A 12,468-nucleotide genomic window follows, 5' to 3' on the forward strand; every position below is an offset into this window, starting at 1 on the left:
ATCATTATCAAAATGAAATTTTTACTCTGTTTGAAAGATAGGATTTGACCAAACTACCTTGGGTCACCCCCTTTTACATCTAACACACTTTTTTGGAAAAAAAACAAGTGGGTGCTAATCTATCTAGGAGTCAGTTAACATGAAGCTAACTCTCATAAAGACAATAAAATTCCAGGGATCTCTCCTTCAGTGATCTAGCAAATATATAGCTGGTTAACCATAAATAGATGAAGTAATATTCATTTGGTGTCATCAGACAAAAAGATTTATCCAACGATACGTTGGGTTCATTGGCATGTTATTTCCAGTTGACTTAGAATCTGTGTTTCAATGATCTAAAGAGATGAAGTGGTGTTTGTTTGGTAGCATCAGACAGAGTTATCCAACCATATGATATGTGTTCATCCACATATTATTTCCAGTGGTCTTACTACCTGTGTTTCAATTTTATAAAAAGATGAAGTGGTATTCCTTTGTGGCATCAGTCATAAGAGTCTCAACCATATGATATATGTTCATCTAAATTTATGTTCATGAAGGCTAAAAAAAACGAAAAAAATAAAGCCCACAAATTCTTCTACAATTTTCACCCCAAATAGATCATTTTATCCACATAAAACTAGAACTCAGCGGCCAATTGCTGAAGACTTAAGCAGAGCTTTCCCCCCATTCCCACTCTTTTCAATGATCTAAAAAGATGAAGTGATATTCCTTTGTGGCATCATACATATATCCTTCCAACCATACGATATGTGTTCATCTAAATTTATGTTCATGCAGGCCAAAAAGGAGAAAAAAAAATCAAGCCCACAAATTCCTCTCCAATTTTCTCCCCAAACAAATCCTTCTATCCACTCAAAACAAGAACTCAGCGAGCAATTGCAGAAGACTTAAGCAGGGCTTTTCCCCCATTCCTGCTCTCAATCTTCTCTCCTCTCCTTCTTCCTTGCCCAACTGTTCTTCCCCAGATGGGGGTCTTCCCCCTCGCTTCCACCCACCTCCATGGCGGCACCACCGCCACCTTCTTCCTCCTCGGCTCTCTCTACACCTCCATTCCCGGATTCCAAGCTCGGCGCCTCTCAGCAAACTTCACCCGCCATGCCCATTTCTCCTCTTCTTCTTCTTCTTCTTCAGGGAGACCTTCCCGGCTCAAATGGATGGAAGGATGGGGCAAAGGAGGAGTACCCATCTGCCAGCGGCGTCCGATTTCAGCGGTAGACTACCGGGCCGGCCTCTCCAGCGACGACGACGATCTGGGTACGAGCCGAAACTCGGGAAGCAGCACCATGGACAGAATTGTAGAGAAATTGAAGCGATTTGGGTACATCGAAGACCAACCCAGTTCAGATTCCTTGCCGGAGAAGGGAACTGTGGAGGATATCTTCTACTCTGAAGATGGAATTCTCCCTGATACGAGAGGTGGGTTGTCGTGGGATTTGACCAAGGAGAAGGAGGTGCTGTTCCCTTGGGAGAAGAGGGCGAGCTCTGAAGGGGATGATGGGGAATTGGGTAAGAGGAAGGCCAGCAGGACGTCTCTGGCGGAGCTGACGTTGCCGGAGACGGAGCTCCGGCGACTGCGGCACGCGGCGCTGCGGACGAAGGCGAAGATCAAGGTCGGCGGTGCCGGCGTGACGAGGGAGATCGTCGAGAAGATACAGGAGAAGTGGAGGACTGAAGAGGTTGTCAGGATCAAATGTGAAGGGCCGCCGGCGCTTAACATGAAGAGAATGCATGAAATTCTCGAGGTGAGCTCTTCCAATTCTCTTCCTTCTGCTTGTTCATGAAGCTGGGTAATTGTTGTTTTTTTTTTTTTTTGGAACTATAACAAGGGATGAACACCCGACGAATCGGTGAACCTCCCGTCAGGACCTCACAGGCCCTTTACATGCTTATCAGTCACCATCAAAACCTCCCTTCACTTCCCGTCGCTCGCAAGGACCATGCTGCCTTAAGTCCTTCTGCTTCATGTATAGTTCAGAGGTAGAAGCCCTTCTACCTCTGAACAACACCTCGTTTCTACGTAGCCAGATGGCCCACAACACCACTAGTGCTCAGCCCCCTTCCTTGTTTCTTCTTCCCACGTAATTCTGTGCCGAATCCCAGAAGGCCTGTTCAGATGGTAATTGTTGTTTTTGATTGAGGAGTTTGGAAATGGTTGTAATTCTAGAGGTGAGCTCTTCCAATTCTCTTCTGGGTGAACTTTTGCTTGTTCATGAAGCTGGGTAATTGTTGTCTTTGATTGAGGAGTTTGGAAATGGTTGTAAATTCTCAAGGTGAGCTCTTTCATGAAATTCTGGGTGACCTTCATGAAGCTGAGTAATTGTCTTTGATTGAGGAGTTTGGAAATGGTTGTAAATTTTCAAGGTGAGCTCTTTCATGAAATTCTGGGTGACCTTCATGAAGCTGAGTAATTGTCTTTGATTGAGGAGTTTATCCATTTCTATATCTTAGATTATCTTTACCTTTATCCATTTCCATTATCGTTATCCAGTGTTATTTTAGATTCAGATAATTATCTTGTGGGCATTCTAGAAGTTTCAAGAAGCTTTGAACATCATAGAATCATCGAGAATAATTTTTTTTAGTATGGGGAAATGCGAATCTTTGACCCAAATTCAAAGGGAAAATACTCATTTTTAGGTCAAAAGAGTCATCTATTTTCCATTTTCTCAGAAAATATGATCTTTCTCAGACTCCTGACCAGGGGTTTGACTCCTGAAATAAACTATTTTGTCATCATCAGGAAATATGATTTGCTTCGATTTCTCTATCTTTCCATATCCATCAATATATATTTTTCTTATTCCTTTTTCTTCTGAATGTCATCTTAAAGGCTTTGCTCTTGTTCTAGGTCAAAAGTGGCATCTATCTTCTAATTTCAGAAGATCTGATTCCTGACCAGTTTCTTGACTCCTGGAATAAATTAATTTCGCACCATCATGCCACATTTGACTCAATTTCATCAATTTGTAGATTTTCTTTATTCTTTTTCTTCTCAATATCACCTTAAGGATATGATCATGTTCGTATGCCAGTCAGATGTCTTTGACTTATCTTTATTTGTTTTTCATGGGGTGTGATTAATGGTTTCAGAGGAAAACAGGAGGGCTGGTGGTCTGGAGATCAGGGAGTTCTCTCTCTTTGTACCGAGGACTAGGGTACGAGCAGGCACATTTGGAGAGAAAACCAACCAAGCTTGCCAATTGGAATAGGAATCCCTCCTATGATGAGTCTACGGAGAATTCATCAGAGAATGTCAGCAGAAGTTTCTCGAAACCTGTGTCTGAAGAACAAAGTTCTTCCACTACAAGTAAAAAGGGTGATGAATCTGCCAAAGAGACGAACTATGAGCATGAGGTGGACAAGTTATTGGATAATTTGGGCCCCCGATATGACGACTGGGCTGGGCCCGGTCCCCTGCCGATTGACGCAGACTTGCTTCCAGGGGTTGTTCCAGGTTTTACACCTCCCTTTCGACTTCTCCCTTATGGTGTTCGGCCGTCCCTCGGTATGAAGGAGGGGACAGCCTTAAGAAGACTTGCTAGGGTTTTGCCCCCGCATTTTGCCCTGGGTTAGTGCTTCTCTCATTTATATTTGATGGTTGATCTTTGTGCTTTACATGTATTGAAAGTTTTTTTTCATTAATTTCAGGGAGAAGTAGGCAACATCAAGGGTTGGCTTCTGCAATTGTAAAGTTATGGGAAAAAAGTTCCATTGTGAAAATCGCTTTGAAGAGGGGTGTGCAGCTTACAGCTAGTGAACGGATGGCTGTTGAGATTCAAGTAAGTTTGTCATCCTTGCTATTCCAGTCAATTCATTTTCAGACTTTGATGATTGATTGATTTTCTGAACTCTGCGTTTAGACTAGTGGAATATTGTAATGTCCCAATACTGCCAAACAGAAATTGCAGGCGAGAATTTTAAAATTGATTTGCCTATCAAGTAACTTAAGAAATCTTGTCCTAAATTTGTGCTCATCTTGTGAAGTGGGCCTTGAGCTAATAGTGTAGAAGATTGAATTGGGATAGAAACAGATGACTGAGGTTGTTGGGGGAAAATGCACTTAATGTTTCATAATCCTGTGGAGAAACATGACACATATCGAAAAAAGAGAAGGGGACAGAGGAAGATTGGTCCATAACACTACGTGTTAGAATTCCGCTCAAGTCAGAGCACAGATGTGGTAGACACTGAGGTTAAAGCACAATAATCCATCAAACTGGGCGGCAACTTGGTAACATAATCGGCAAAGTTGAACCTTCAAGGGAAGCACAATGGGAATGTGTTGAAAACTCTTTATATTTTCGCTGATGTGTCAGTCCTGTTCAATGTGCTTGCGGGGATGTGCAAGCAGCCATATTCTTAGAATTCAGAACCGTGGTTAGTGGGAAACAAAACTTGAGTTCTCCGAGTCATGGAAGCTCACAGCTAGCATGAGCCATAGCTTGATGTTCAGCATCAACACTGGAGAGGGAGGTCATGGACTACATTGTGCTCTTCCAAGAAATTTGATAACCACAATAGCCAGTTGCAGCCCGACAATCAAAGTGAGGTCCAAATAGCCGTTATTCTGGTTAATTAGACTGTGCAATAGGTTCTGTGTCACACTGTGCCAAATAATATTTAATGCACCTAGATGAGTGGTATGCCGAATGGCGAAACTGACTGACAATGGTAGCGATGAAGAAACTTTTTGATTGCTTGAGAGTGAGATAATTAAGGCCCTACTATAAGTGGTGATCGAGACTGGGATCATGCAACAAGCCTCTTCACTAAGTTGGTGCCCAAAAGGTCTGCATCCTGGAAGAAATTAATGAAATATTTCCACTGGCTAAGGACAAGATCATTGATGGAGCAAACGATTTAGATACCAAAGGAATTACACAATGCACCCGGATCTTTATTTGCAAGTTGAGTCTGAAATAAGGACTTGAGGTCAGAAAACGGCCTCACACTGTCCCAAATAATGATAAGGTCATCCACACAGATGACAAGCCTAAGATGCCCTACAGACGTATGGAAAGAGAAAAATAGAGTGATACAAGGCACAACAATGAAAACCGAACTCCAGAAGTATGCTGGTGAAGAAACTAAACTACACGCCTGGTGATTGGTTGAGACTACAAAGTGAGTTTTGAAGATGACATGCCAATACTGGTCCAAAAGAAGCAATAAAGCTAAGGTGCCGCTTCAATAAACCCCTTATAAAAGAATGCCTTTTTCCATACACTTGATGCAATATCTCACAGAACTGAGCTGCAAATGTATGTAGGATGTAAACAAATGGAAATTTGGCCTTTGAGGCAAAGGCCTCTGCTTAGTATGCGACATACGTCTGCATAAACCCTCAAGAGAGCAACAGATTTTAGGGCTGCTCAACTTTCTAATCACGGCCATCCTTCTTTATTTGAACCTACTTGAAGTTGACCTTAGCTTTTGAGGAAGGAAGTGGAATGAAGGAGTAGATATGGTTGGCCTGCTGTCGCAGCCTGCCAGCTGGGACGACATTGCCTCCAACAGAGTGGGATGTGGGCATATCTGACTTTGTAGTGAGAAAGAACATGTAAGAAAGGAGACCCATAGTGCAGTGGATAATGCACTGGACAAGTGGTAGATGTGAGGGAAGGATCTTATACCCACACCCAAATGGTTTCTTCGGAGCCTTAACTCATCAGGGACATTTTGGTCATTTGATTGCTCAGGTGGTTTAATTCTCCCCCCTTTGGGAGGGCTGTCATGTTTGAAAGTGAGTTGCTGCTAGGCTCTTTACCTCACTCGTTCCACTCCCAGTGATTCCTGCCTCCTTGTGATTGCTTCACTGGATACTTGACTGGCTTCCCTTCAATCCAAGCCCTACCTTGTCTTATGGTTTCTCCCTCACCCCTGGACAATTCCATCTCTGATTGTTCCCTGCCTCCACTGTCTTACCTCACCTTCATCCACTTTCTCAATATAAACTAATGCAGACAATGCAGAAATGGCGGTCGGCCTGCAAGCATGGCAAGGGAGGTTTGGCTATGTGCGGTGGATGATTAGCAACATCCGGTCGTCCAGGGAAAAGGTGACAGAAGATGCATAATGTTTCATATGGGAAGCGTAGAAGAGAAGTAGAGGAAAGGTGGGCCCAATAAGTCTACTACAATATGCTTCGAACCCAGTTTCAGATAGGTTGTATAACTTGCATTCCTTACATTTTTTATGTCTGAGTTCTGGATACGGCAGGGAAAGTATGATATCTTCTTTTAGTTGGATTCTCACTTGTCTTTGTTCCTGTCTGATAAGGACAGTCTGATACGGCTCTGGCTTGTGTGGAGAGAAAAAATCGCATGAAATGCAAGAATCATCACAAGATCTAATCCAGATGAAGAGAGAGATGTAGAGATCAAGAGACAGTGAGGATAAGTGGGTAGATATATGGTGGAATGCCACAAAATTAGAGGTGTCGTCTGACTTGGGAGGATACCCTGTTGCCGTCCCAAACCGCTTCTGCAATTCAACCTTCTAAACATATCCAGCTGAATCTTGAAGTGCCTCCCCTCCCTCTTTTTTAGATGTGCATTCCCCCTTCGCACCTGCTTTATTTCTTGAATCTGCACATGTCCCCTCACATCTTTCTCATCTTCACCCTCTGACAGGACATTGACTTGTTCTTATATTTATCTCACCCGATAAAAGCTTGGCATGCTTTTATCATTTGGACTCAAGTAACTTAAAAATAGCAAACCATTAATTGTAAATTCAAAGGAATGTTGATTTCATTTTTATTTCTGACAAAAGTGATTTATTTAATATTGTTCTCTCCCATTCGACTGTTCTGGTCCAAAAGTATTTCACTTATATCATCCTTTTCCACAGTTGGTTATCATAAATCTGCCATTGGGGTTATTCTTATATCTAATTCATCAATTCAAATCAAGATACTATGTTTTGAAATTTCTAGAGGCTGGGTTTTGATACAGTAATCATATGATCTATTTCAGAGATTGACAGGAGGCATCCTTCTTTCAAGGAATAAAGATTATATCGTATTTTACAGAGGAAAGGATTTCCTATCCCCCGAGGTAGCTGAAGCTCTGATGGAGAGGGAAAGATCAGCAAAGGCTTTGCAAGAAGACGAAGAGCGAGCACGCTTGCAGGCCTCTTCTTCTGTTCTTCCTAGCATTCAAGTAGCAGAAGATTCTGGGAATGCCGGTACGCTTGGGGAAACCCTGGAAGCTAATGCCAGATGGGGAAACAAGATAGACGAAGATCATAAAAATAAGATAATGAAGGCTTCTGAGGTGGCTAGGCATGCACAGCTTGTCAGAAAGCTTGAAAGGAAGCTTTCCATGGTAAGTATCTCAATTTCTTTGTGACTTTTTCGTGTTAATTTTCCCTTGTCGCCTATTAATCTTTCACCTGTTTTGATCCCCATGTTTTTTTTATGCGTCACTCGTTTTTTTCGTCTACTATTCTGAGATATTTGCGCCATGGTTAAATTACACGATAGTGTTTGAAATAGGCGTTATTCATGTTATGGCAGTTAAACTTGTACTGGTTCATTAATGCTCATGCTAATATTTATCATGACATGGGTTTTCAAGTACTATCCTCCATTATTCATAATCCTTGGGATTCTGATACGATGCAATTGTATCAAGATTGAGTAAATGTATTTTCCCAAATTTGTATCTGTAATTCTTCAATTCAGTCGTCAATGTGGATCGATACAGATGTTCGTAGATCAGCACTCCCCTCCTTCGACGATGCTCCTTCCGGATCGTGATGATCCTGGCAAATGGCGCCTTCGCGAGGATCCCGGGCGGCTCGACAAGTCGAGCTCCTCCCTCCGATCAGCAGGACGGGGTCTCCCTCCTGTTGGCTCGGCCTCTCGGCTGTAACCGCCAAGTCGACTTTCAAGAAAGTACTGAATAGTCTCCATACCTGGATCGCCCTCTTATTTATAGGGAGCTAGTCCTCCCACTTTATTTGGTCCGCCTTGGGTCAAACACCTCTAGTCAACTAGGCGCCGACCTGCCTTATGTTTACTTCTTCTGATGTTCTTGGCATAGAACCTATCAGATTCCATGCTGAATCCCGTTGAACTCCATAGAGGGGTAGTAGTAGAGAGGGAAGAGAAACAAGATAGACGAGAGGTTGGGAGAGAAGAAAGTAGGGCGACCACTTCGGGGAATCTTGCAGTTGATGAAGATTAAACCAAAATCAATGTTTCATTAAGATTCCTTATTTCTTTTACAGGGGCAGGAATCCTCAAGGGAATATTACAAGAAATATCATACTTCAACTAATCTATTTCTAGGAATTGGCACTTTTCAACATCAACATCAGCATAAACGTCATCAAATCTCGTTGTTGTTGATGGTGACATTAAATAATTTAAGGGTGCTTTATGTTGACGATGAAATTAATATTGATGAGATTAAAGTTGTCAGCTTATGTTGACGATGATTGACATGGCAACAAGTTTCTAGTTAAAGAGTCATCCTCCCAGTCAACATCAATGATGTGTTAACATCAACCAGCTTAGTCGACGATGATGTTGATGGGAAATATGGAAGTTGATGCCTGTGGACGATGCCAATGTCATCAACAAATTGTCAACATACGTCAATGTTGTGCATAAACGTTGTAGAGATGTACCAGACATTAAATCTTTCTATTCTTACCCCTTGAATTTCTCCATCAGGGATCTTCCAGCTGCCATAAGCAATTCAATAACTCAATTTTGTCCCATATTTCCTTTTTCTAATACCTGCACCAAATATCCTTCATTAGATAGTATTTGTGTATGCGTTTGAAAGAAATTTGGACTTGACATTATACTGTCTGCTGCCGTACTCTTTAAATCGTTGTCCTTTGTTTCTTCAAAAAAAAATATCAGCCTTTGTTTTGTGACGAACAGGCAGATCGAAGATTAATGAAAGCTGAGAGAGTTCTGGGCAAAGTGGAGGAATTCCTGAAGCCATCTGAATCTAAACAAGATCCAGAGAGTATTACTGATGAAGAAAGGTTCATGTTTCGCAAACTCGGCTTACGAATGAAGGCCTACTTGCTCCTGGGTAACCCTCTTATTCTTTTTCTTTTCTTAAGTATATAGTCCTATTGTAAATTTAATATTTCTTTCAAAAAAATTGTAAATTTAATATTTTTTCTGTGACAATCTAAATTAGGGCGGCGGGGGGTATTTGGTGGGACGGTGGAAAACATGCACCTGCATTGGAAGTACCGAGAACTGATCAAAATAATAGTGAAGGCTAAGAACTTCTCCCAAGTTCGAGATGTTGCTTTGTCTTTGGAGGCGGAAAGTGGCGGTGTTCTAGTTTCTGTGGATAAAATCTCCAAAGGGTTTGCCATAATTGTCTTCAGAGGGAAAGATTATCAGCGCCCTTCTTCTTTAAGGCCCAAAAATCTCTTGACCAAACGAAAAGCTTTGGCCAGATCTATTGAACTTCAGAGACGAGAGGTGATTCTTCAACTGCCATCCTTTTCTATATTTAATGATTTCTATCTGTTAGATTTTTTGATGCCCCTTGACCTCCAGATACCGCCAACACCTACCCTGTTAGGGTTAGACAAAACTCTCAAATGCAAAAAGATACGCATTGATTCTTGATGGCTTTAGCAGCTGATGTTAGGTTTAGCAGCTGTTTTTGAGATCTTCTAGGGTTTAGATGGAAATAAAATCTCTCTTACCTCGAATAAGGGTCTGGTATAAAGACCGGTGACCAGGGTTGGGTCCATTCTGGGTAACTCATAATGGGTCCAGAATTAAAGACATAAAGAAAGGAAATACCCCTGAACCGGTGTGGACGGGGTCATTAATTGCCCAAGACCGGGTTACAAATACAATGATGGTACAATGTAGAAGCCTTTATCTAACAATTCTCGTCGCCTTCATTTAAATATTGGCTTTAATAATCGGGCCTGGACATGTCTCACTTAAGTCATTATTTCACACGTGGGAGATTATCGATTTAAAAGAGATTTAAACGGAGTGTTCCACTTATAGGAGTGTACCCCCCTAATACAAAAAGGTTCAAAACAAAGAGAAGAAACGGCAGCAGGCCTCTTATAACATGTATCTCACTTACAATGGGCATCAAAGCAACTAAGGAAAGAGAAGATGTCTGCTCCAGCCCTGAAAATTTTCTGCATGAAACAAACTGATATGAACCCTAACCCCTTGCATGGGTACTTTTGTCATTTCCATTTAGATTAGTTTTCCCTTTTTATTGTAGTTCTTCTCCTCTAAGGAGGTAAGGCAAGAAAGATAACAGTAAGCCAATTTGGGAATAGGTGCAGGCACTGATCCGGGCATGTAGCTGCTAGTGTTGGTGGATGATGACAAAAAGCATCATTGTCATTCAGAAAATCCGTTTTTGTCATCGCCATCATCCTCGTCCACAGCTAGGGTGGCTGTCATGATTTTGTCTTTGTAATCATCATCCTGCCGCAGCCAAATGATGATGATTTTGTCATCACCTCTTGTCATCTGAGCTAGGTTAATGAAGGCACAATTATGATGAAATATGAGAAGACAATGTTATCATTGTCATCATCATTATCATCCTGTAGATGACAAGCTACAATGATGATGACTAATGCATCAACATCCTAACAAGGTCAAATGATGGGGACGATGATGACACATCATCGTCAGGGGCTACCATGAACACTAATAGCTGCAACTTCTCTTTTTCTGGTTCTATGTTTCTCTCTCTTCCATTCAAAAACTGTCTTTCATAGACACCTACATCAAGGTCTTTACCACAAATCATGAGAGAGTTTTCTTTGTTTGAACGTCTCCTGTCTCTTGACCAGGCTCTTCTTCGGCATATCTCAAGCTTGCAGCAACGGGTGGCGCAGTTAAAGTCCGAGCTTGTATGTGTTCTCTCGCTGATTCATCTGAACTTAAGAGATTTTCTTGCTGATCATTTTTCTTTGTTTTTCCTAGGAGTTGATGGAAGATGCCAAGGTTAAAGGTAATGAAGGTCTATATGATAGACTTGATGCATCTTATTCAACGGCAGATGATGAGGAATCTGAGGTTGGTGCTTCTCAAAATCATCAATTTTCTTTTGTTCTAGTTTTTTTTTATTAATGAACTTTGTGGTTTCCAAATCCTTGCCCAGGAGGAGGGCGATGAAGCGTATCTTGAAGTTTTTGATGGACCAGAGGATGGTGATGTTGAAGATGACAATGATGATGATGACGATGCTGATGACTATGAAGACGATGGCAATGATACTTATGATGTTGATGATGATGAGGATGATGATGTTTATGTTGGAAATGCAGATTACTTTGTTGAAAATATTGGAGGAAGAGACAAGAAAACATGATCAAGAGTCAGGGGCAGAAAGACAAAGATCCAAATATTTCTGGAAGTACAAGGAAATCTGTGTACAGGAAGATCTGTGTAAGTCAAAACACGATTCGTTAGAAGACTGATCCCAATAATTTCTAGGTTTATAATGCTATTTACGATCTCCCCTTGTTCTCAGAGATAACCTTCGTCCACAGTCCTTTGGTTCCCTCATTGAATTAATTGATTTCCCTCTCAGCGTTCATAATTTTTTTCCTCTATTGGTTCTGCCACAACCTCCTTGGATACAAACCGTTCAAAAATTCAGCAGAATAATAAAAAATATACTACTCATGTAGATGAGCATTCTTCATATAACGCCTGAACACGCTGAGGTCGTGAGTTCCATTATGGTGTGTGCAAGCCCATCCCCACTCTTTCTTAAATTGGCCATCTTCATATTTTAGAGAAAAGGTTTTGTTGCTATAATTTATTAATGGAAAATTTGATTATAATTATTCTCATTTCTATAAAATAGAGGAGATATTTCTAGAAACTTTTTTATGTTTCAGATTGAAATTTTAGTTCTATTTCCCAATTTTCATAAAATCATTGATAAATGTATTTTTGAAACTTTTAGCCCTCCGGAAATGCAAAGAATGTAAGAGTCTTGTTTCAAAAATTCATTTGTTGTACTGGGTGATATGCTTCATAGAGTATGGAAAGCAAGTTTAGTTGGGAATCATATTTACCCATTAAAAAATGTAATATATTGCTACCAATAGACACACATGCACCGCTTTATTAATGGACAGCAGATGTATATAAAAGAGTCTTTAACTTGATTTTCAACTGAGAAATATATTGTTCAGATACTCACAAAAGAACGCCATAGGATTAGTAGAGTAACTAAGATTTTTTGGACATAATGATTCAAGTACATGTTGAGCCACTCAATCTCAAAGATGGAAGTATCTGTCCTAAGAAGAGGTCACTCTAGATTTAAGAACTGACAATAACAAATGGATTTTAAAATTTTATCGATCCCCCTGAATGGATTTTACTATTTTATCCATGCCCCTAAATGGATTTTACTATTTGGTTTGCCAAGTCTAGAACTTGTGGACCCTCCTGAGGGTATAGTATAAATTGGGTGTAAGTGG

The 12,468-nt window shown here is 41.0% G+C and overlaps 1 protein-coding gene across 1 annotated transcript; it reads left to right on the top strand.

Moving 5' to 3' along the window:
• Nucleotides 1-852: 852 nt before the first annotated feature.
• On the top strand, nucleotides 853-11,489 carry LOC144706526 (CRM-domain containing factor CFM3, chloroplastic/mitochondrial-like). The gene is made up of 9 exons (XM_078579526.1): nucleotides 853-1,745; nucleotides 3,094-3,571; nucleotides 3,652-3,782; nucleotides 6,981-7,331; nucleotides 8,903-9,059; nucleotides 9,171-9,463; nucleotides 10,822-10,881; nucleotides 10,955-11,047; nucleotides 11,133-11,489. The coding sequence occupies exons 1-9, from the start codon at nucleotides 969-971 to the stop codon at nucleotides 11,340-11,342; spliced, it is 2,550 nt and encodes an 849-aa protein (XP_078435652.1). The 5' UTR covers nucleotides 853-968; the 3' UTR covers nucleotides 11,343-11,489.
• The last annotated feature ends 979 nt before the right edge of the window (nucleotides 11,490-12,468 follow it).

This window comes from Wolffia australiana, chromosome 8 (assembly GCF_029677425.1).
Source record: "Wolffia australiana isolate 7733 chromosome 8, ASM2967742v1".
Classification (NCBI taxonomy): Eukaryota; Viridiplantae; Streptophyta; class Magnoliopsida; order Alismatales; family Araceae; genus Wolffia; species Wolffia australiana.